This window comes from Ochotona princeps, chromosome 5 (assembly GCF_030435755.1).
Source record: "Ochotona princeps isolate mOchPri1 chromosome 5, mOchPri1.hap1, whole genome shotgun sequence".
In the NCBI taxonomy this organism is placed as follows: domain Eukaryota; kingdom Metazoa; phylum Chordata; class Mammalia; order Lagomorpha; family Ochotonidae; genus Ochotona; species Ochotona princeps.
In genome coordinates, this window is record NC_080836.1 from 99,373,330 (window position 1) to 99,398,777 (window position 25,448).

General features: G+C 39.5%; 1 protein-coding gene across 4 annotated transcripts in view; it reads left to right on the plus strand.

The window, feature by feature from the left end:
- AGFG1 (ArfGAP with FG repeats 1) overlaps window positions 1-25,205 on the plus strand; it is a 67,554-nt gene extending 42,349 nt beyond the window's left edge. Inside the window, exons 6-14 of one of the 4 annotated variants that reach the window (XM_004576750.3) lie at window positions 7,754-7,873; window positions 8,509-8,580; window positions 10,063-10,272; window positions 11,072-11,252; window positions 14,206-14,285; window positions 14,495-14,587; window positions 21,759-21,917; window positions 22,597-22,682; window positions 23,462-25,205. In XM_004576750.3, coding sequence (XP_004576807.2) covers window positions 7,754-7,873; window positions 8,509-8,580; window positions 10,063-10,272; window positions 11,072-11,252; window positions 14,206-14,285; window positions 14,495-14,587; window positions 21,759-21,917; window positions 22,597-22,682; window positions 23,462-23,521 — 1,061 coding nt within the window. In that variant the 3' untranslated portion in view covers window positions 23,522-25,205. Of the gene's footprint in view, window positions 1-7,753; window positions 7,874-8,508; window positions 8,581-10,062; window positions 10,273-11,071; window positions 11,253-14,205; window positions 14,286-14,494; window positions 14,588-21,758; window positions 21,918-22,590; window positions 22,683-23,461 lie in introns of all 4 variants that reach the window. The other 3 variants (XM_058665083.1, XM_004576752.3, XM_004576751.3) reach the window with 3 other exon arrangements.
- The last annotated feature ends 243 nt before the right edge of the window (window positions 25,206-25,448 follow it).

Genomic DNA, 25,448 nt, shown 5'->3' on the forward strand with positions numbered 1-25,448 from the left:
TGAGATTCTGTGTGGAAAACACCAAGAAAATATGATTTAAAAGTGGGTTTGAGTAACAGGAAATCGTGTGCGTGAACCCGTTCTGTGTTCTCTCTTCTTTGTAATGAGAGTAGGGAAGGCCGACACAGAGGTCTTCTACCTGCTTGTTCCCTATGCAAGTGGCTGTAGCCGTCAGTGCTGAGCATGCTGAAGCCAGGCGCCTCTGCGGGGCCTCCCACTTGGTTACAGGGGTGCAAACACGTGGGCTCTCCTCTGCTCCTTTTGCCAGGCCATTAGAAGAGAGCTGGATTGGGCCCGGTGGCGTGGCCTAGCGGCTAAAGTCCTCGCCTTGAACGCCCCGGGATCCCATATGGGCGCCAGTTCTAATCCTGGCGGCTGCACTTCCCATCCAGCTCCCTGTTTGTGGACTAAGAAAGCAGTCGAGGACTGCCCAATGCATTGGGACACTGCATCCGCGTGGGAGACCTGGAAGAGGTTCCTGGTTCCCGGCTTCGGATCGGCGCGCACTGGCCTGTTGCGGCTCACTTGGGGAATGAATCATCGGACGGAAGATCTTCCTCTCTGTCTCTCCTCCTCTCTGAATATCTGACTTTGTAATAAAAATAAATCTTTAAAAAAACAAAAAAAGAAGAGAGCTGGATTACAAGTAGTTTACCGGAGACCCAGACTGTCACCAGGGTGGGATGCTTGTCCCAGCAGCAGCTTTACCTGAGCCACAAATTCCAGCCTCTGACCTGATTTGCTCTAAGTGCTGGCATGGTGGCTCAGCCAGCTTATCCTCAGGCTGCAGTGCCAGCATCCCATGTTGGATCTGTTTTGATTCCTGGCTATGCCACTTCTGATCCTGTTCCCTGCTTGTCACCTGAGGAAGTGCTGAGGATGGCCAAGTCCTTGGGACCCTCGGCCTAGGGGAGACCTGGGATAGCCTCCTGGCTGTTGGCGGTAATTAGCCCTTGGGGAGCATCTGGGGAGCGAACGAGTGCATGGAAGATTCCTTTGTCTCTCCTCTCTATAAAATCTGCCTTTCAAATAAAAATAAGTGAATATTTAAATGAATGAATAAACTGTTCAAAAAAGAAAAACATGCCTTTTGGAATATAGTGCACAGTAAAGTGGAACTTCCTGCGTGTTTTCTGTTTTTGCACTGTCTAGTTATATGTATTTGTGGTAGAACTTTGTCTTTACTAGACTTTTCAGTCTAGTATGTGAAGTATTGTAAAGAGCTTATTTCTTTTATCTTAGAAATTATGCAACAACAATTGATAGTGAAAAAGCTGATAGGAAGTCAGTGAGGTGCTATAAAGGCTATGCAGTAAGGATGAAATCTCCCGATTGTTAACCCACAATCCCTTTTCAATGAACTGACTTGCTCACTGTATTCTTAGCAGCATTACATGGTATCTATATTTTTTTTTTATCACATTTTGTATTACATTCATTGTAACTTAGAGAATCAAGATAGTGGCATAGGATAAGGATACGTTTAAACAGACAGAAAAACATTCAATCTGGATGAAGCAGAGAGGACATATTCCAGGAAATAGGAAAGGACAGAACAACAGCAGAGGGCTACCTGGAGACTGACAGACACAGGAAAGCAGCGGACACAATGGTGTGGTGTTGCAGTGACTGATACTCCAGCCGCATTCAGCTAACAGCGATCTGAACTCCACCAGCAACCAGGTGGGAAGGGACTTTCACTGGGAGCTTGGGAGGTGAACCCAGACAAAGAACTGTCTGTCCTGCTGGTCTGTTTGATTTGACTAGGAGCAGAGACAGAGCAGCAGATCCCAGACGGACAGTGCAAGAACAGGGTGGATTTCACAGCCCAGTCAGCCCCCTAGAGCTGAATTGGGCGTCATTTTGTGTAAGGAGGCAAAGGCAAGGGAAAGGACTGAGCATACACTGAGCTGGGAGTGAAATCATTTGTGACTCAGTGAGCTGCAGCAACGTGGCATTCTACAGGTTCCACCCAAGACAGGTCTGGGTAGACCTCAGACCTGATGGTCAGCAGATCAAGAACTCTAGTAGTGGTACGTCAGGTGCCATTTTGCACACTGTGGCAATAGCTTTAGGACTGCAGGTGCCATTTTGCACACTGTGGCAATAGCTTTAGAACTGCGCATGTGCTGAACTTGTGAGAACTCACTGAGTTCTGTGGATTGCACTGATCCTGCAGGAAAATAATACCAGCGGTGGCATCAAACAGGTCAAAATAGGTCCATGTGGCACCCAGACCTAACGTCCAACAGGTTCCGACAAGGTCAGCGCCACCCACAACCTAACTATATAGGACGCCTGGTGTCTCTCTAATCCTGAGACCTGCTCCAACCGAAAGTGGGAGAAAGGTTGCAGAGACAACAGTGCAGCCTCAGCACAGTATCACAGGAGGTGGAGAGTGGTGAGCCAGGAGCTGGGGCTGTGGAGACCACAGTGGAAATCTAACATAAGAACCCAGACCTGGAACTTGCTGGAGGTTGTGGCACAAGTGGCTGCAAGCAAAGAGTTGTGTACCAACTGCAATAGGTAAAATCGTATTGTAGATCTCTGGATGACAAAGCTTAGAAACCTGCCCCAAGGAGAACACTCTGCTAACCAGAAGTACAATGACCAAGAGCAAAAGAAGAGATAAATAAAGGCACAATGAATATTACTGAAAACTCCCCTGCAAAGGAGCAAAACCCTATGCCAACCTCAGAGTTAACTGAGGAAGACATTGAGAAAATGGGGCACACAGAATCCATAAAACTCATTTTAAAGCTTCTGATCAACAATCAGAAGCACATGCAAGAGTTCCAAGAATTTAAGGGAGCAATAAAGCAAATCAAGGCTGATACATCAGAAATTAAGAACACAGTAGAGCAAATTAAAAGTAGAGTGGAGAGTCTCCAAAATAGAATGAAGCAAGCAGAAGAAAGAATCTCAGAATTGGCAGATATTTCCTGTCAACAGGGGGAAACAAACAAAGAGCTGGAAGCAGAGCTGAATCAGGCCAAAAGAAGTATTCAAGAATTGAAAGACACTATTAAGAGGCCAAATATAAGAGTTATGGGAGTCCCAGAAGGTGCAGAAAGAGAAGCTGAGTTTGCAAATGTATTTAATGAAATAATAAAGGAAAATTTCCCTAATCTGGAGAAAGAACTGGGAAACAAGATCCAGGAGGGGCACAGAACTCCCAACAGGCTTGATCAAAAGCGATCTTCACCAAGACACATGATCATCAAACTCTCTTCAATTGAACATAAGGAAAAGATCCTTAAATGTGCACGTGAAAAAAATTAGTTGACATATAAAGGAATGCCAATTAAACTCACAGGAGATCTCTCACAGGAAACTGCAGGCAAGAAGAGAATGGAGTGACATATTCCAGATTCTAAAAGAAAAAAGTTGTCGGCCTAGGATAACATATCCAGCAAAGCTTTCTTTTGTCTTTGAAAATGAAATAAAATTCCTCCACAGTAAAGAAAAGTTAAAAAGAATTTGCCTCTTCCAAACCTGCCCTACAAAGTATACTTCCAAGATGTTCTCTTGACAGAGAAGAGGAATAGCACCAAACAAAACCAAAGGCAAATGGGAAGAACATCCCAGTAAAATGACAACAGAAGACTAAACCAGTGAACAACCCATTCCTAAAATGACAGGACCAAAGTATCACCCATGCATATTAAACTCTGAATGTAAATGGTTTAAGGTCAGCCAAATGTCATAGATTAATAGGCTGAATTAAAAACACAAAACCCATCTATTTATTGTCTAGAAGAGACACACCTCAACAAAGATCAGCGGAAACTATATCGCATGGGTTTTGTTGTTTCCTGTTAGTTTCATCTCTTCAAAACACTTTCTTATGACTAAATCATTCAATGACTCATAGATCATAGAGTAGCATCATTTTCTGCAAGAAGGTTCTTGATTTTCATTTCTTCAGCTACACGTTAGTCATTCAGTAGCATGTTATTTAACTTCTTGGTGTTGTTAATTTCTTTTTTCCCCCTGATGTTGATTTTGTTTTGTGGCTTTTTATTGACGGGGATGTATATAGTAGCTGTGTAATGGAGACTGTCATATCTAGTAACATGTCATTTAACTTCATGGCATTGTAAATTTCTGTTGTTCTTTCTATTGTTGATTTTGTATGGACTTTTCATTTAAGGGGATGTACAGTAGCTGTGAAATGGAGACTAACATATCCAGATGTGAGGACACAATGCAGTATGCATTTCTGTTCCAGACAAAGATGGACTTCTAATGAAATGTCATTTGTCATTGTCAGTATATCTTGACAGTGGGATGCTGGACTTTCTGCCATTGTCCATGCCCGCAATGATGGACATATGACTCTGTGTATGAAGAACTTTATGTTAATAATGATATAGAGGATCTAGGTGGGGGGAGGGAATTGGGCAGGGGATAAGGGAAATGCCAGGAGCCTATGGAACTGTATCATAAAGTGATGATAATAATAAAATGTTAAAAAAAATTTTTTGTGTGTGTAGCTATTTTCCAGAATGTATTTTAAGTAATTTTCAACATTTATCTTTCACTAGTTTTCTTTTCTGGAAATTATTGAATTTTTGAATGAAAGGTATCCAGAAAGAATGATGTTTACCTTTTTAAAGATTTATTTATTTTTATTTGAAAGACAGGTTTATAGAGAGAAGGAGAGATACAGGGGTAGAGAGAGATCTTTCATCCACTGATTCACCCCGCAAATGGCCACAGTGGCCACAGTGGGCACGGTTGAGCTGATCCTTAGCCAGGAGCCAGAAACTTCCTCTGAGTCTCTCCTGGGTTCAGGATCCCAAGCAATTGAGCCATCCTCTGCCACTTTCCCAGGGATGAGCATGCAGTGAAGTACCTAGGACATGGACCAGTGCCCACATGGGTTGCTGGTGTATGCAGTGGAGTACCTTGGACACAGACCAGTACCCACAAGGGATTCTGGTGCTTGCAGGCAGAGGCTTAGTGTGCTACACCAAAAGAAAAGCGTACTTCGAAAGTTCATGGAAAGATGAAATGAAAAGATGTTTAGTACAGCAAATTTGGTATATTTGTTATTTGTGTCTAATACACATTTTTTTTGTGATACACATTTTTTTGAGAATGATAGGAACCCACATACTAGAACAAAAGAGTGGAGTGGCAAAGACAACTTGTAAAGGGAAGTAGTATAGTTTAGATATAGTTGCTTCCTTACTGTCACATCCGTTCAGATTCAAATAAGAACAGTGGTTAATATGAAATGATCTATGCTTTCCCTTCTAGATAAATGTTGCTTTCTTAGTCAAAGAATCTTTATTTAGTAACTCCTTTGATTTGTTTATAAATAGAACATGCGTTCATTTCAAAAGCTTGACGGAGTCTTGACAGATAAGAAGAGAATGGTATTGATTTGAAATTCACTTCTGGGAAGTGCCGTGTTTGATGTAACAAAATTGACAGATGAAAGCTATTTGAAGTTTATTAACTGGCTTGTTTTATTTACCTTGGTATTATGTTTTAATGGGATTATGTGTGATTTTACATGATTTTTTCCATGTCGGCCCTTTATTCCATGGTATGTTTGCTGTTTATGGGATGTGTTTTTGGTAAACATTTGATTTTCTGTATTTGTTTTTACCATTTTAGAAAACAGTTTAGTGTTTAGGTGTAAGCATGCTCATTTGCAAAATGCATATTTTTAAAAGATTTATTTAATTTTAATTGGAAAGGCAGATTGACAGAAGGAGAAATAGAAAGATCTTCCATCCACTGGTTCACTCCCCAAATGACTGCAGCAGTCAAAGCTGAGATGATCTGAAGACAGGAGCCATAAGCCATCTCCTGATCTCCCATTCAGATGCTGGGTCTCAAGGCGTTGGACCATTCTCCACCGCCTTCCATGGTCATAACCAGGAAGCTGGATGGGAAGTGGAGCAGCTGGAACACAGACCAGCATCCAAATGGGATCCGGGAACTTGGAGCCTGCAAAATATTTTTTACGGATTATTTATTTTTAATTGAAAGGCTGATTAACAGAGGAAAGGAAATACTGGGATAAAGATATTGCATCTACTGGCCCAATCCCCAGATGAGCACAAAGGCCGGAGTTGAGCTGATCTGCAGCCAGGAGTTTCTTTTGAATCTCTCACACAGGAACAGGATTCCAAGGACTTGGGCCATCTTCCACTGCTTTCCCAGGTGATAAACAGGGAGCTGGATGGAAGTGGAGCGTCCAGTAGCCTGTGCAAGATTGTGTCAAGGTGTATTTATTTTTATTTGAAAGGTGAAGTTACAGAGAGTGGTGAAAGGGAAATCTTTTTCCACTGATCAGTTCCCCAATGGCTGCAGCAGGCATAGCTAAGCCAGTGGAGCCAGGAGCTCCTTCCTGGTCTCCTTCATAGTACAGGGTCCCAAGTAATTGGGCCAGCCTCTGCTGCCTTCCTAGACCATTAGCAGGGATTTGGATCAGGAGTGGAATAGAAGGGACACAAACTTGCACTCATATAGGATGCTCACACTTGCAAGTGGACTATTGGTCTTTTGAGCCATGGTACTGGCCTCATAAGATAATTTCTCTACAGAAACTTCCTGGAAGTGGAATTACCTGCAAACGATGTAGATTAGCTGCGTTTTACTGTGTTCATGATATTTAAACTTTCTGTGTTGTTTGATGTGCTTTACGTTCTGCCTCTTAGCATTTTCTTTCCCGTATACACCATTTCTTACCGTTTGTTTTGGTTTATAACAATTCTTAAATTGTTTTTCTTGTTTAAAATTTGAAAAAAGTTTTGAGGAAGTCTGGAAATTTGAGGCCTCAATTAAGGACTAGTTGAGAAACAAAACCTGTTTTTCCACCAAATATAAGTACAACTTTGCTACAGTATCTACTAGTTTTTATTGGTTCCTAAATTTTATTATAAGATTAAAATTACAGATTGCTAATTTAAAATTATTAGCATGCAAATTTCTTTAGTATTTTTGATGATGCCCTTCATTATACAACTAGGCTTTTTGTCCACCTTTATATGCCTTTGATATAAGGTTCTTGTAAACTGATTGCGATATGTCTGCATCATTGCTTCAGACACTTATTCAGATTCACATGGCTAGTTATCATTTTAAGTACGTGAAGTTTTTAGATTGCTTTCTCTAACTCACATTTCATGCTTTCAGTTTTTTTTTAAATTTTTAAACATTTAAAAGAAATATTTGTTTTTATTGGAAAGGCAGATATACAGAGATAAGGAGATACAGATGGAGAGATCTTCCATCTGCTGATTCGTTCCCCAAGTGGCCACAGGAGCCAGGAGCTTCTTCTGGGTCTCCTACGCAGGTGCAGGCTCCCAAGGCTTTGGGGCGTCCTCAGCTGCTTTCCCAGACCACAAGCAGGGAGCTGGAGGGGAAGTGGATCAGCTGGAATATGAACTGGTGCCCATGTGAGATCCCAGTGTGTGCAAGGCAAGGACTTTTGCCACTAGGCCATTGTGCCAGGCCCATTCAGTTTTCTTTGTTAATAGAAACATTTTTATAGTACCATTCTTTAGATCACTCAGAATTCATAGATTGTGTTTGGAAATTTTTGGGTGCCCTTCAGTAAATTGTATTTGAGGTCAGTACCGGCAGGGTTTAGGGACTGGTGTCTAAGTGAATTTTCTTTAAAATGAGTTGTGATTTGTAGACACTTTCCATAAGAAATCTTAAATTCATTTGTCATGTATTTTCATTTGTAGTTTCATAGTCATTAACATATGTTGTTCCTTACCATTTACAGCTCAGAATTCTGCAAATGCAGATTTTGCAAACTTTGATGCTTTTGGACAGTCTAGTGGTTCGAGTAATTTTGGAGGTTTCCCCACAGCAAGTCATTCTGCTTTTCAGCCCCAAACTACAGGTAGAGCTTCTCCAGCATCATGCTTAAATGTTTCTTTTAAAGAACAGAATACTTTAGGTGTCGCTTGGAAAACACTCTAAACTGAAATTTTGTGAGTTTGAAGTAGTTGTTTCTTAAAAAGCTCTGGGGAAACCTGCTTTTTTTTTTTTTTTTTGTATGTTCCTTTGTTTTCCTAAGCTCCTTGTCATGTTATCTGATCCGACACGTCAGTGGTCTTTCCTCCTTTTCCTGCACAGGAATCTTCTTGCACAGGGGCAGTAAAGTGCCAAAGGAGAGTTCTTTGGGCTGGTGGAAGGCACTCATGTAGGCTGTTAGTCTCTGAATCAGTGGAACAAGTTGCTTGCATGGAACTGAAAATGTAAATTTTCAGGACAATTAGTTCCAGAAAAAGTTTTAAATGTAATGAATCAAAGCTAGATGATTTAATAATCCCTTAATCAAATGAGGAAATACTTTTCTGTGCAGAAATTGGACTTGCTGTGACTACTCTTCCATAAACTACCTTATTTAGATCTTTGCTTGATTACTTTTCCTTCAACTTTTAACTCTGTGTACATATGTCTGAAAGTTTTTTCTTTCAATTTTCTTTTTTTTTTCCTTAATTTTCGTCATTTACATACTGTCTGGCTGTCCAGCGTTTAGAATGCTTTCATCTAGCTGCAGTTTTGGTGAATTCACTTCCGCTTTTCCTCTCCAGGCTACCCACAGTAAGTCTTACTGTCAAATAGGCTCTTTTACTGATCTGTATATTGTATGTTGTATTTTGTGAGTGTTTGTAACAGTTGTTTAACATTCTAATGATTTGATTTGCCATCTCTTTTAGAAATCAGAAAGCAGAATATTATGCAATAAGTAGTCAATACAGTTTTTAATTATTTGAAATTAAATTGCATAAATTTAGAAAGTTTAATACGTACTTTGGCTGCTTGTAGTACAACATTATGTTTTGAATGTTAGCACATGTTTCTTGGTTTCAGTTGAAACAACCAGAACTTAATTTGGTTAAGAAATTTTATGTCTGTTTTATTTAGGATATCTAAGATACTAAGTGATAGTTTGCTTCTTCTGCTTTTATAATATCTGTACTTTGCTGACATTTTAAAATATATATTCATACCTTTTTTTTTTTCTTCAAGTTTTAGAGGCTTAGAGACAACTCCCACTCCAAAAATCAGTCCCCAGATGCCCACAGTGGCCAAGACTGGAGCTGGCATCTGGAACCTTAGTGCAGGCTTGTCATGTAGGTGCCAGTAGCCCAGCTGTTTAAGATATTACCTACTGCCTCCAGGGTTGGCACCATAATGATGCAGATGTTTTAATAGATTTGATCAAACATCCGCTCTTTTCCTAGTTTGATTGCTTATACTGAGGTTTAGGAATAGAGAACTCATACCTCAAGTGTAAGAAATCAAGAACAGTGAAGAAATACTGACTTTAGTCTTTTTTTAGTACTTTAGGAGGTCTCTAGGAAACAGAATAGTAGGAGAAACACCATAATGTCCTTTAGGTGAATTTTGCTTTACAAAGTCAAAATTGCTTTATTCTATACTATGATTTATATGCCTTGAACTATGTGGTATCCTATGGCAATACCAAAAATTATGGTATTATATTCCCATTAAATTACTAGATAGAAATAAATTGTAGCTCTTTAAAAAAGTGTTAAAACTTCACATCTGTCTTTTAAATGCTGGATCAAAATAATAAACCTTAAACATTTGTTTGAAACATGTTACCACAAAGCTAAAAATGGTTGAATTCCACTAGCAAGATATTTTACATCTTAATTGTAGAGTCTTTACAGAAAGCATTGGTGAACATTGTAGTAATTGCATATAGCTGGCTGTTCTGTAAAGTAACTGAATCTGGACATAGCATGTGTTACTCCTCTGTGAATTACATTCTTCATAGTAGAGAATTAAATCCAGAGTCATGTTCTTTTACATGTTACCCAGGCCTTTAAAATTCTAGTTTGGAAATGAGAAGAAGTCTGTGTAGGTGAATAAATTTAAATGCTGTTTACCAGTCTTTGATTTTAATAATATATGTGATTATAAGATTCAGTGTATGATTATAGAAAATGTTCAGTTTTTATTGAGCCCTTACTTTAAGAAGAATGATCGTATCATCTACCAAAAGGTATTGGGAAAAGTCTAGAAATTTCAAGTGTTTTGTTTATTCTGTTACAGGTGGAAGTGCTGGATCAGTAAATGCTAATTTTGCTCATTTTGATAACTTCCCCAAATCCTCCAGTGCTGATTTTGGAACCTTCAACACCTCGCAGAGTCACCAGACAGCTTCAGCTGTTAGTAAAGTTTCAGCACACAAAGCTGGTTTGCCGACAGCAGACAAATACGCGGCCCTTGCTAATTTAGACAACATCTTCAGTGCTGGTCAAGGTACCACCCTTTAAACAAAACAACACATACTTTTATATTAAACGATGCCCTCAATTTGTGATTCAGAATTGATGACATAAACTAATTTTTTAAAAAACAATTTAAAAAATATAATTGAGGAAATTGGTTTTTTCCTAGAAAGCCTGTTTTTAATCGCCATAGGGGAGGCTAAAGACCATCACTACAGCTAACTAGGTTAATTTGATACTTCTTATATATTCATTTTGAAATATTCTCTACTATATATTTCGTAGTACGTTTTTCTAAAACCATTTTATACTCAGTTTTGGTTTTCAGGTCTGTAATGTATCTCAGTACAGAAGGCAGTGGCTTGCATCAGGCATCTGATGTAGACTGCGTTCTGCAGCCTTGTGTCTGCACAGTGAGACTGAAGTCATGTGGCTGCATTCTGTTTATATATGTCGGGTGTTTAGAACAGTGCTTCGTGTACAATACCTGGAAATGCTGATAGTTATTTTTGAGAACTGGGAAAATGGTACTAATGTGTTATTCACGTTGCATCCAGTATTTTTGGATTTATATGTTGACTTGAGTGAGATCTCGTGTTTTGGATTACTTTGGTATGTTATTGGTCACAGTCTTAGCTGTTAATTGAAACAGTGTTCTATCTACCCTAGAGGTATGTAGAACAGCTAATAATCTTAAACAGTTTTATTTGAGTTATTAGACTAAGATTCAGGCGGTCTCATCCATTGAATTATTTTAACTACACATCAGTTTTACGTGTATCTCTATTCATTTAAGTTTATATTCCGCTCTCTTCTCTGTTCGTTTCCAGGTGGTGACCAGGGAAGTGGTTTTGGGAGCACAAGTCAGGCTCCGGTTGGAGCTGTGGTCTCAGTGCCCAGTCAGCCTAGTGCGTCTTCAGACAAGTATGCAGCCCTGGCAGAGCTCGACAGTGTTTTCAGCTCTGCGGCCACCTCCAGTAATGCATACACTTCCACAAGTAATGCTAGCAGGTATCTTGTCTTTTTATTTTCTACTGTTGTGTTTTTCTTTTCTTTCTTTTTTTTTTTTTTCTCATCTTAGGGTGTTAAATAATTATTTGAGCATAAAACTTTTAAGTTGTTGAATAGTTTTCAAAATTTGAGGAAAGTTGAGGGAATTTGCTTATAAACTTAGTGTTCAATGGGCATGTAGGTGTCCCGTGGGGGCAGCAGTTTGAGTTCTGGATGTTCTACTTCTGATCAGATCCTGGGCAAGTGGCAGAGGATGGTCGAAGTGCTTGGGCCCTTCACCATCGTGGGAGACCCAGAGGATGCTCTGACAGCTGTCTTCAGCCTGGCCTGGGCTGGAGCAGCCACGTGGGCGGTGAACTAGTGGATATGAGACTCGTATCTTTGTCCCTCTGCCTCTCCCGCTCTGCTCCTCTGCCTTTCAAAGAAATCCTTTCAAAAACAACAGTGAGCCATCACAATTTATACTTAATGCAAACAGAGGTTGCGCTGTTTTCATTGTTGAACGTTAAAATGTAATTCGAAGGGTATGTATAGCTATCTTAAAATGGACAGCTCTTCACAAGTTGTACAGACTTAATTTTGAGATAACAACCTGGAAAGTACTAAGACCTAAGAGCCAGTTAGTCTGTCAGTTAACAGTTTCAAAAAAAAAATAGTGTTCCACAAAATAACCACATAATACAAACAACTACACAAATAATTTTCTTCAAGATAATCACATGCTTCAGTGTGCATAACTACTTGATGTCTGTTGTTTAAGTGCAAAAATCATGCTCATTTAAGGTTAAAGATTTAATAATTCAAAATTGGTTATTTTGGTGCCAGCATGGTGAGGCAAAGCCTCGGCCTGTGGTGCTGGCATCCCATATGGGTGCTGGTTCATGTCCCAGCTGTTCCAGTTCTGATGCAGCCCTTTGCGTGTAGCCAGGGAAAGCAGCAAAGGAAGGATGGCTCACAGCCTAGGGATCCTGCATCCACATGAGAGATGCGGAAGAAGACACTGGCTCCTGGCTTTAGACAGGCTCAGCTCCGGCTATACAGCCATTTGGGGAGTGAGCTGGCAAATAGGAGATTTCTGTCTCTCCTCTTTGTGAAAGCAACTTTTCAAATAGACATATAGTATTTTTAAAAGAACTGATTATTCAAGTGTGTTTGTCATTTTTCTCAAAAATGAATTTGTTGAAAGGGTCAGTACAATGGTTCAACTGCCTGATCCTCCACCTCCAAGTGCTGGTTCATGTCCTGGCTGCTTCCCTTCCCATCCAGCTCCGTATTTATGGCCCAAGAAGGCAGTGGAGAATGACCCATAGCCTTGGGACCCTGCACTCACATGGGAGGCCTGGTAAAAGCTCTTCTCTCCTGGCTTTGGATTGGCTCAGTTCCAGCTGTTGCAGCCACTCAGGCACTGAACCACTTACTGCCTCTCCTTCTCTATGTAACTCTGACTTTCCAGTGAAAATAAATAAATCTTTAAGGAAAAAATGAACTTCTTAAATCTGTTGCCTTAAAGGAAATGACTGATAAAAATAATGCTGTCAAACAATTCTGGAAAATGTACGGGTTCCACCTTGAACTTGACAGTTTGCTATTGATATTCTGATGATATGGTTTTTTACATTAAAGGCCGTGGCTTTTAATTTCACGTAAGTAGGTAAAAATTTGGCAAGTTGGCATAACTCCTGAAACAACTATTTTCTGAATGACCAATGTGCAATATAAAGTTCATAAACCTAATTTAAAGTGCAGTGAGGGGCTAATGTTGTAGTGAAACAGCATGCTGTTTGGGGATACCCACACCCCACACTGGTGTGCTGCGTTTCGGGTCCGTCCTCTCCCTGTCACGCCTGGTGCTGACACATACCCTGGGGGGCAGCAGGTGACTTGGTCCCTACCATTCATTAGAGACACTTGGAGTTCCAGCTCCTTATTTGGACTTGGCCTAGCCTGGAATTTGGAGAGTGGAACAGCAGAGGGAAGACTTTTATCCTCTTCTTTGTTACTCTGCATATCAAATAAATGAAAAGAAGGTTAAAGCGTTGTAAGTGTGAATGGGGTAAGCTGTTCATTGGTCTGGTTTCAATTTCCAGAACAACTAACCATTTGGAAATGACTGTTATTGTTATCAGCATGATATCAAAGGCTATGTTCACCAGTACCTGAAAAGGCTAATAAAAAATGATTCTCTATTGTTCAGCTATTTCTTTGTTTGTAAGGCCATATTTCCTTAATGCACTTCAGCCAAAAGTTATGACTTAATCTCTTCTGTCAGTTAGCTGCTAAAAGAATCTGGAAAACCATAAAACAATTCTACTGCTCTCTAAGTCCTTTTGGATTTGAAAGTATAGCTATCTCCCAAGTGCTGCTTGTGTTACCACCTAATGGCTTTATTAAGTGAATAAAACATTTAAAACCAATTTTTTTCAGTTTTAATTTCTGATTGAAAAATTCAGCACTCACAGTTTGCTTATTAATCAGGCATTGGTAATTAGAGAGAAAATATTAACATGTCCTGAGACTTCAGTTTACCGACTACCATAATGCATATTATTGTTTCATGATTCACAGCTAACCTGTAGAGAGATTACAAGTTTTTTTTGTTTGTTTTACATTTTTTTTTGTAATTTGAAAGGCAGAGTTACAGAAAGAGAGACATTGTCTGTCCACTGGTTCACTCCCCCAATGACTGCAGTGGCTGGACTTGAGCCCATCTGAAGCCTGGATTCAGACTTGTGTCACCGTCTCCCATGTAGATATAGGGCATCCCAGGACTTGGGCCATCTTGCATTGCTTTCCCAGGACACATTCAGGAGGCTGGATCGGAAGTGGGACAGCGAGGGGTGGAACATAGCGGATGCCAGCGCCAAGGCAGAAGCTTGATCAGTTACACAGTAGTGCCAATGCCGAGTCTATTTTTTTTTCTCTCTTACATTTGACTCTGAACATATCTTTTCAGCAGTGTGTTTGGAACAGTGCCAGTGGGTGCTTCTGCACAGACACAGCCAGCTTCTTCCAGCGTGCCTGCTCCATTTGGAGGTAGGTGCTTCTGGTGCATGCACTGGGTTTAATACACACTGTCTGTATGTGTTGTATAGCATTTGGGGTGGGAGTAATAGAAAACATTCAAGTAACTTTGTTATCTGAAGATTCAAATTTTCTTCTTCATAAATATATTGAATAAGTATTTTAAAACTTGGATACCAGGTGTATCAGGGTTTTACATTGTATTTTATAATTTTTTAAAGCTACGCCTTCCACAAATCCATTTGTTGCTGCTGCTGGTCCCTCTGTGGCATCTTCTACAAATCCATTTCAGACCAACGCCAGAGGAGCAACAGGTAAGAATGAAACAGGGACAGGGAGTCCTGGGGAAGGCGTTGCAGAGTACCATGTGAGAAACCAGGAACGGGACCTCTGTCTTAAAGTGAACGGAGATGGATGGAAGAGTTTGTGTAAGGCTGATACTAGTGGAAAGTTGGTAAAATCGTGGAATTTCACAGCTAAGAGGGACTTTGAATTACCTCTCATTTACTTCCACAGTCAAATCTTTGATCTTTCAGATAGGGCAGTACAGATATGGAGATGACAACTTCTCCATTAGAACCACACATATGATTTCGCATGGGTGTGAACTGGTCTGCTTTCACAATTACTGGTTGTAACTCTTGTCTTACAGTTTCTTTAGTTTTTCTAATAGAGAAATATAGAATGCATTACCTCTTGTTACTCTGCTGTGCGGTAGCATGCCAGAATTCCTTATTTCTGCCTAGTTATAACCTAGTGCCTGCTGATGGACCTTGCCGAATCCTTCTCTCTCTCCTCACCTCTCTTCCTACCTCCCATTGTCTGTCTTTACTTCCATGTCCTTTCCTTTTAGTGAAATCTAATAATATCTTGATAGCTTAGGCCTTTTCCCTCATGCATCTCTTTCAGAGTGTTAATAAAATGATTTGTAGGATACTTGATCCAGTTTTGGGTATGATCTTTCTTTGTTTTCTTTTTTGTAATTTCTTCTATCACCTCCCCCCTACTTGTTTTTGGTCCCTTTTTTCCTTTGGGTTTATGTTATAGACCAGTCACATCTTCCTCATATTGTACCTTTTTAATCGTTTCTTGCTACCTTGAATACCAAAGCTGTTTACTATACCTTGGAATACCAGCAAGTATGTGTGGCATGGCTGTGTATTCATTAAAACTAGGATTTGCAAACTTGGATTTTGTGTATCTATCCCACTAACTTTAGCACAGAAGCCTAAGCTCCGGTTCTAGCGTGTGTGGACTATGATGTCATAAGGGAGTATTCGGCAGCAGTGCAGTGAAACTACTGCGCTTTATTAGTAAATCCCTTCGTCATTGACAAGAATTGTGAAGTTAGGAGTTTGGACTGTAATTATTAAAATATGTTGTGGAGTTTTACAGCACAATTTTTAAAAGATTGTTTTAATTCAGATATGCTTAATCAGGGTCAATTCTAAATTTATGTTGTGCTTTGATTTAATAATTAAATTCATGGTTACTCAACCAGTAATTGCATTACATTTCTGGTTTTGATGTTTTCTGTTTTTGGATGTGGTGTATACGTAGTATTTCCTGTCTCAGCATGTTATGTTAATGGAGTCAGTTCGTACAGTGTGTCGTGTCACACCTGGTCCTTATATCACCTTAATAAATGTCTCCGTGTGTGTGATAGTTGGAACAAACGAGGCTTAAGAAGGTCAGGTGCGTGTGTATTAATGACAGCCAGCCAGACTGCTGTTCAAATTTTTATTTATTATGGTGAGATTATCCAAAGGAGAGTTTTTGTAGTTTATTTTAACGAATTGGGGAAGAATGAGGAAAATGCACTAACATTTGGTGGGTATTAAAAATGTTTTATTATAAGACTGTTGATGCTTGTACATGTAACAAGCGAAGCATGAATATTTGAAATATATATTGACTGAGATTAATTGTGGTAATTTAACTTCTTTGAGTCTTACTGTTGCACTTGTACAATGTGAATGGTATTCTCTGGCTAGCAGGGTTGTTTTGATAGATGCATATTTCATTGTGTATATTTTATAAATCATATTATTTTTCTCTCTTGACTGTACCTTGGAGGCTATTTAGGGGCTGTTTGCTTAGAGTAGAAGGGCCTTTTAAACAATGAGCACTTGGCCTGGCTGTTAATGACACCCGTGCACCGTGTCAGAATGCCTGAGTTCGGTTCCTGGTTCCTGGCTGGGACCTTGCCCAGGCCTGGCTGTTGCTGGCATTTGGTGGTTGAACCAGCAGCGGGGAAAACTTTGCCCACAAATAGAGTTGGGTTTATATAGAATTCATTTAAACAGACAAAATCACTTAAAATGTACAGTATTCAGATGGTATAAATCAACTTTTATGTTAGAAAAAGCAGAGTTTATTAAAGAGGTAAGTATTACTCCCACAAATTTCAAGATACATTTTTTTCATTATCGGGCATTTTAAATTTATGACATGAACCATTTTTATTATTCAGTTGACTAAAAATAAACATGAATGTTCTAAACATCTTTTAAACATGAATGTTCTATTGACGTTGGAAAATAAAACTTTGATATTTTGATATTTTTGATATTTTTCCTTTAGTAATCTTTGTTATGAATGTTAATATGAGATTACATTTGGCAATAACTTTTAAGGCTGAGAATTACATAGTGCTGAATATAATTGAAGTTGCCTACTATGTATTTCACTCTTTTTAAAAGATTTATTCATTTTTATTGGAAAGCTAGATTTACAGAGAGGAGAAAAGACAAAGATCTTGCATCTGCTGCTCCATTCCTTAAATGGCCACAGTGGCTGGAGCTTGGGCAGTTCAGCACCACCAGCTCCTTCTGGGTCTCCCACCTGTGTGTGGGGTCCCTAGGCTTTGGACCATCCTTTACTGTCTTCTCAGGCAGGGTGCTGGATGGCAGTTGGAGCATCCAGGTCTCAACTAGTACCTATCTGGAACTTTGGCACTGCCATTAGTGGCTTTACCCTTTATGCCTCCACGCTGACCCAGACATCAAATCTTGCTATCAAACTATGCTATGATATGCAATGTTTTTTTTTTCAAGATTTATTTTGTTTTTATTGGAAAGTCAGATTTACGGAGAGGAGGAGAGGCAGAGGAAGATACTCTGTCAGATGATTCACTCCCCAAGTGGTCACAACGGCTGGAGCTGCGCTGAACTGAAGCCAAGAACTTCTTCTGGGTCTCTCACATGGGTGCACGGTCCCAAGACCTTGGGCCATCCATGACTGCTTTCCCAGGCCACAAGCAGGGAGCTGGAAGGGAAGCAGGACTGCCGGAACATGATCTGGCGACCATGTGGGATCCTGCTGCGTGCAAGGCGAGGACTTTAGCCACGAGGCTCCAGCACCCAGCCTCCGATGGGTTTTCCCTGATGGTTTTTAAGAGCTGAAGTAGTGATCTGTAGGAAGAGAAGTAGTTCAGTGAGTGCTGGCTGGGGTGGCAGCAGTGTTTGGGCAGCACCTGGAGTGCTGACTGGCGCATGTACAGCTCCTATATTTTAGACGACGGGGATTGGTGTGCATCTCTGTTTAATTATACTTCAGAAGTTGTTGAAACTCTAGCCGTCTGGGTTCAAAGCTTCAGGGCATCTTGACAGACTGAGCTCAATGTTAGTTATCAGTTATTCTTGATTCAAACGTTGTTGGTTCACACTCTGCCTAAATACCTGTGGAAAATAGAAGCAGGGCTATTATTGCAGGACTTCTCAGAGCCTCTGAAATGATCTCAGGACAGCAGTAGTTAATGTGTGAGGATATAAAAATAAATTTGTTTCTCATAACTCTTCCCTTTCAGTCTTTTGTTAAATGTCTAATACCATATGAAAAATCTGCTTAAGTTAGCAAGGAAAAAATACATTGTTGAATGTTAACTTTTCACTTTAAACCATTGTTAGTTATTTTTTTTCTCATTGTGCAAAGCTAGGTGTCTTTATGAGAGTGAGAAGGGCCTCCTGCCACAGTGACAGGAGGGGACTGTACAGCTGCACGGGAGGAAGGACCAGAACACTGATGGTGGTTGCAGTTCTGAGCACTAGCTCAGGGAGGCGAGGAGCGAGTCTAGGGGCGGAGTGGAACTCAGTCACCTAACCTGGTCTGGTTCCTTGTCTTAAGGCTGTGACCGGCAGCTGCCTTCTCCTACTCTTTGCTTTTGTCATGACAGCAACTCAGAGGGGTTGGGAAGTGATATTCTGATTTTGTCCCTTTGCTATCCCTCAAGGGGACTGAGGGACAAAGCCAGGGAAAAAGTGTTCTTGAAAGGGTAAAATTGGGGAGAAGCAAGATTTTATATTTTCACTTTAGTTTGCAGATGATGGGATTGAGGCTTCATAGTCATTAAATAATATTGTGCAGCCAGAAACAGACTCAGGATTAATTCAGATCTCTTAATCATCTGTCTCCAAAAGTTTTGCTGAAAAAATAATTAATTTAAAATGCATGGAAATAGTTTTTTGCAAACAGTCCTACTTCAAGTTGTTGAGTAATCCACCACAGTGGCGCAGCAGGCTAATCCTCTGCCTTGCAGCATTAGCATTCCATAAAGTCACCAGTTCTAGTCTCGGCTGCTCCACTTCCTATACAGCTTATGGCTGGGGAAGCAGCAGATTATAGTTTAAGTCCTTGGGCTCCTGCACCCCTGTGGGAGATCCTTAAAAAGCCTGTATGGTTTGGGGCATGGTCAAACAGCTGGAAGGTTTCCCTGTCTCTCCTTCTGTCCCTAAAATGTGCCTTTCAGATAAAATAAATAAATCCTAAAAAAAAAAGTGGGGTGGGCAGAAAGGGCTTTCTTATCTGACAACCCTAGTGGATTATCTGTTCCCCTTTTGTGACCTCCGTCCTCACCTGGAAGGTCCGGGTTGTGACAGGTGCCTTTTTCCTCCTTAGCTCTCTTAGTGTGTATGTGTATACAAAAAAATTTTTAAATCAGATTTCAGAGAAAGCAGGAGACAGATCAGATTTACTCATACTGCCCAGTTTATTTGAATTATCTCTATGTATTTCTGGTTTTCTGAATTGTTATGACTGTTCTCCAGAACTTAAGGCTGTATTTTCTGAATGAACAGCGTCTTGTGTGCCGCTCATCAGGAGTGCAGATCTTGCTCATACTTGTTTCTCCACGTGAAACAAGTGTCAGCACTTATCTTTAAAAATGAATTTCACCAATATCTTTGACATTATCATTCCAATCTCGCCTTTTACAGTATAAATATTATGTTGTCATGAATATAGTTATTATAAGGCTCATTTTGTTAATGTGTTTGATGTATTGTGCTATCCACTTGGTAAATGAAACTCTTTAACAAAATAAATTTACTTTTGAAAATAGTTATCCGTAAGTTAATGACGTTGGTCTCTTTATGCCTTTCCATAAGGCCTTTCTGGAGCAATGCATTCTCAAGTGTTCCCTCACGCTCACTTTGGTAGGTGGCACAGCTAGTGCCTTAGCTCTGTGTGGCAGTGTGTCTACCCGCTTGTGGAAGCTTCTGCTAGTGTTCTGGATCCCTGCATGTGGAATTCAGTTTTTCCCATGTTTGAAAATGGAGTGGGCATGAACGTTTGGCATTGGGATTACATTGTATTTAAAGATACGTGAAAATCTTTTCTATCAGTTTATGGTTAATGCTGAATAGAAAGCATTATTGCTTAACTCCATGGTCATATTTGAATATTGGTAGCTGTTCGATTCTTAGTTTCAATTCCTAGTAAATGGAGGAGACATTTTTGATGTACCAAAACCATTTGACCACGTTATTCCATGGAGTTCGGTATTGCTTCGCTGTATCCAGTTTGCTTTTTAGAGCTTAGAAGGTGGTTGTCAGCATCACGTCAGTGCATTGCTGTGTGTCATACAGACCTCCTGTTTCTCTCGCAGTGTTTTCATCACCCTTTAATTCATGTGTTTACCAGTAACCTGTTTTTCCTCTTTTCCTCATGAAATATAAAAATGATGTTTAAAACTTTTATATTCTAGTTAGGTTCATTGAAAAAAGTTACATTGTTACCTTACAACTAAGAAGGCTATTTTGAACTTGTTTTTTAGTTTGAAAAAAACAATTTTGTGTAACATTTGCAGTATTCATTGTGCCTTGAGTCAGAAGTCAGTTGATAAGGTTCTTAGGCTCAGAGAATTTAGTGAGCTACAGTGTGATGATAAAAATATTTGGTTGTAACTACCAAGAGTCCATTTTTTGACGCTTTATTTTATTTTCATTGAAAAATCAGATATGCAGAGAAGACGAGAGACAGATAGGAAGATCTTCCATCCAGTGATTCACTCCCCAAGTGGCTGCAACGACCAGAGCTGAGCCCATCCGAAACCAGGAGCCAGGAGCTCTTCCGGGTCTCCCACGTATGGGTGAGGGGTCCCAAGGCTTTGAGCTGTTGTTGACTGCTTTCCCAGGCCACAGACAGGGAGCTGGATGGGAAACGGGGCCATTGGGATAGAACACGCTCATTTGGGACACCTGCGCGTGCAAGGCAAGGACTTGCTGGTAGGCTAGCATGCCACGCCCCAAAAGTCTATTTTTAAACATGACTTTTTTCTTTACTCATTTGACATTGTTTCTAGAAGATAGAGTTTTACGATTATGTCTTTATTTATTTATCTTGATTTTTAAATTTTTTTTGTATTTTTAGGCAGGGAATAATAGTTTTATTGTACTGTGAATAAGTTCATAAGCAGTTGCTAAGGTTAATAAGAGTAGCACACCAAGTGTATGTCAGTGATTCACACAGCTCTATATCAGCCTGTTGTGCCTACCACGTAATGACAGTGAGACATGCAGGCCAAGGGAGTAGATAGTGTTCTTTCTACGCAGTGCCCATTTACTCTGTCAAGAATGTTGATGCTTGCAGTCCTTGTACATTTTGTATTGATTGCTGTGCTTTAACAGCAACCCAACCTTCTTTCAACCCTTTGCTAAAGCTGCCTTCCTTTGCCTCGCAGCAAAGGAAGAGTCCGTACTTTGCTTTTGGAGTTGGTTTACTTTCTTGATGGCTGCAAGTTTAAAGGTGTTACAGATCATGGGTGGTCTACCTTTAGCCCTGTAACTTCCGTTAGGTCTTGTTAGTTTCGAAGTATTTTGTAGAAACGTTCTAATTTTTTTTTTCCAGGAGCACTATATATATGTGTGTTTTGTGTGTGTACAAAACAGATTGTGTGCTGAGATATATATGTGAATTTCACAGTGATCGGCTTTGAGGAGCAGACTGCTCTGTAGAACTTAAAATTATGTGTGAGAAATGTTCTTGAATTTAAAAGTCAGAGTTTTACTAATTTGTGGACATAGAGTTTCAGGATAATAAATTTTCATAGATAATCTATATAGTTCTAGCACATTCTTTTGGAATTTCAAATGTTTTTAAAGGTACATTTCATGATTTTTGAAGGTAAGTGATATCTGTTCTACAGTGTTGAGCATGAGAAAGAAACAAGCTTGCACATATCTGATCAACCTTTCTTTCTCCTGTAAGCCGCGACCTTTGGCACTGCATCCATGAGCATGCCTGCGGGCTTTGGCACACCTGCTCCCTACAGTCTCCCCACCAGCTTTAGTGGCAGTTTCCAGCAGCCAGCCTTCCCAGCCCAAGCAACTTTCCCTCAACAGACAGCTTTTTCTCAGCAGCCTAATGGTAAGAAAGATGTTAACATCAGAGCTCTTCGTCCACTTTGGGTATCCCTTATGGATCATTACATATGTTTAGTAAAAATCATACCAAAGAATACTGCAATGTTAGTTAATGAGTGTTAGGAGAATATGTTTTTGTGTGTGTTTGCATGAGTAAGATAATTTTGTATTATAGTTGGAGTTCATTTTTAGGTCAAAGTGAGAGGACTTGTTTGTTCTGTTTTTGTTTTACCCATTTCTTTTATTAAGAAGTTGATTGTTCTTACAATGAAGTGCTTTTATCTTCAAAGTCAGTAGTTATAAAAATCTTTGGGAATGTGGTCCATGGATGAGTCATATGTGATTAAAAAAAAAATGATAAAACTGCCTAAGAAGTGCTGTGATATTCACATGGAAACCTTTGTTTCCAGATAGTCCCAAACCCATGATTTGATTAAATGCTTTGAATGTCAGTGATCACATAACTGACTAGTTGGAATTCGTTATTTCTGAAGCGCTGAATGAAAGCTCTGTTAAGACCACAGGCAGCTTGTCTGCGATAGCTGCAAGGGCGTGAGAGCTGCCAGTCTAACCCTGGCGTTCTCTGCCCTGGAGTTTCTCTGAAAGGTCATGAGGCTCTGTGCGGTCTGATTGTCTCTTGCAGATGAGGGTGTAATTGATGGTTCTGTCTTTACAAGGTTCAGGTTTTGCAGCTTTTGGACAGACAAAGCCAGTGGTAACTCCTTTTGGTCAAGTTGCAGCTGCTGCAGTATCTAGTAATCCATTTATGGTAAGTAAAATTTTATTTTTAATACTTTTAAGTTTTTGGATCTGATTTTCAGATAAAAAAAAGCATCTAAATATTCTTACTGTTTTATGTCACAGAGTCTGACATCATGATTATTGAAATTGAAACAAGGCCATTATGTGTGACCCTTTTCTGACTTTTAAAAGAGTTGTACATCAAAGCATTGACAATAAGCAATTTTTAAAAAGATTTATTTGTTATTATTGCAAAGTCAGATATACAGAAAGGAGGAGAGACAGAGAGGAAGATCTTCCGTCCATTGATTCACTTCCCAAGTGGCTGCAACAGCCGGAGCTAAGCTGATTCAAAGCCAGGATCCTCTTCTGGATCTCCCATGCAGGTGCAGGCTCCCAAGGCTTTGGGCTGTCCTCAATTGCTTTCCCAGGCCACAAGCAGGAAGCTGGATGGGAAGCGGGGCTGCCAGGATTAGAACCAGTGCCCATGTGGGATCCCAACACATGCAAGGCGAGGACTTTTGCTGCTAGGCTACTGTGCCGGGCCTGGCGATAAGCTAATTTTATAATATGAAACTTGTCTGCTGTCTTTATGAGAAACTGAAGGATTTCTTGTACAGTCTGCGAAAGGAATCTTAAGCAGATCTTGTTTCAATGAGAACTGTCATAAGAGTGACATGAAATAATGGGCAGGAAAGAGCACGGGCAGGTGTAGTTTGTTGCCAGTGATGGGTCAATATTGCTGCCTCTAACAAGGGTGACTCCAAGTTAATTAAAATTATGTATTTATCTTATGTTTTCCTTTAGACTGGTGCGCCAACAGGACAATTTCCGACAGGAAGCTCATCAACCAATCCTTTCTTATAGCCTTATATAGACACTTTACTGGAACGGACTTCTGTGTGGTCACATTTCATCTCTCCGCCTCTTGCACTGTTGTCTTGTTTCACTGATATTAGCTTTAAACACAAGAGAAGTCTTTAAAAGCCTGCATTGTGTATTAAACACCAGGTAATATGTGCAAAACAGAGGGCTCCAGTAACACTCTTAATCTGTGAATTGGCAGAAAAAGGCCGCGGTATCATGTATATTAAAAATTGGCTAATGTTAAGTTATTGCAGATACCACATTCATTATGCTGCAGTACTGTACATATTTTTCTTAGAAATTAGCTATTTGTGCATATCAGTATTTGTAACTTTAACACATTATGTGAGAAACGTTACTGGGGAAATGGATCAGCCACTTTTAAGGTGCTGTCATATATCTTGGAATGGATGACCTAAAATCATTTTAACCATTGCTACTGAAAAGTTACAAAGTCAAAAATTGGAAGGTTTTATTCATTCTCGAATTTTTCCTTTCTAAAGAGCTCTTCTATTTATACATGCCTAAATTCTTTAAAAATGTAGAGGGATTCCTGTCTGCATATTAAAGCTCATCATGTTTTGCTACAGTTTGCAGGTGAAAAAAATAAATAATAGAAAAGATGCTATTGTTTTTGTGTTCTTGCTGCAATGCCTTTACCAAAGTGGCCTTAAATAAGAGGAGTGAATTGAGAACATCTTGAATTCTTAAGTACTGATAATGACTAACTTTTTATAAAAAGGCCATGTAGAAAATTTATTAAACGACTATGACTGCTATATTCAGGAATGTGTTAGTGGTAAAGCATTTAAATGTAGCCTGTCAGATTCACCACAATCCTTCTAATTTCTTTGCAACTTGTTAAATTTTTTTGACATTTGTATATATGAAGAATTTGCATGTATGTGTAATTACAAAATTTTAAGTATCTTGAATTCTCAGACTGCAAAAAGGCCTATTTTAACTATTGATTTTTTTAAAATGTCTTTGAATGTATTGGAAGCAGACATGCATTAACTGTGACATGATTGCACCTCAGTTTTTTTGGTTTTTTTCTTCCTCTTTTCTGGACAAACTGATGCTCTCTAGGATATCTGTTGGTGTTTGTTTTGGGGGGTGGAATGCAGCTGGAAGCCAGGGTTACCTGAAAGTTATGGAATATCTTTCAAATGCAATGAAACTAAGTGTGTAGTTGTATTGTTTTGTTAATATTCAATTGAACTTGTTTAAATATTTTTATGTACAGTAATGCTTCCTTCATCCAGGGATAATCTGGCTGTATCATCAAAATGAACACAACTAAGAAATTTGGAATGGTGTTTTTTAAAATGCCTCTGTGCAATCCATGTAAATCAAAAAGTTTCTGTGTTAGAGCTTATGCCTTTGTTTTATATGAGACTTTAATAATTTCTATTTCTCAGCCCTAGCATCTGCATAGTTCAGAAGTGATGGCTTGAAATGACAGAAACTGAAAAAACTCCGAAAAAACATACAGTGACCAAGACTGGTGTTAGTGTAGGCCCAGCCTACGCAGCCCATAGGACGTCACTGTATTATGTTATCAGATAGTTGTCATTATGACTGTCATCAGGACCTGGAGCAACTGCATACACAAATATGTACTACATGTTTGAAAAGTTTATCTGAAAATGATTAAAAGTTTTTTCAAAGCTTTGGTATTAAATGTGAACATCAGTTTTCTCATATTTTATTCATGTTGAATGCCTTTTTCAGTGATGACTACATAAGTTGTTGCAATATTTTTAAATCTGTGTAGTGTTTTAGACTTGTTAAAACATTGCTGTTCAGTGCATATCTCACTGAAAACATGGTTGATCTGAAGCATTTGGATAAGATAACTGGGAACTATCTGCCCATGCAGTGTCTGTCTGTCTGTAAAATTAAATGGAAGATGCACAGTTCCAGG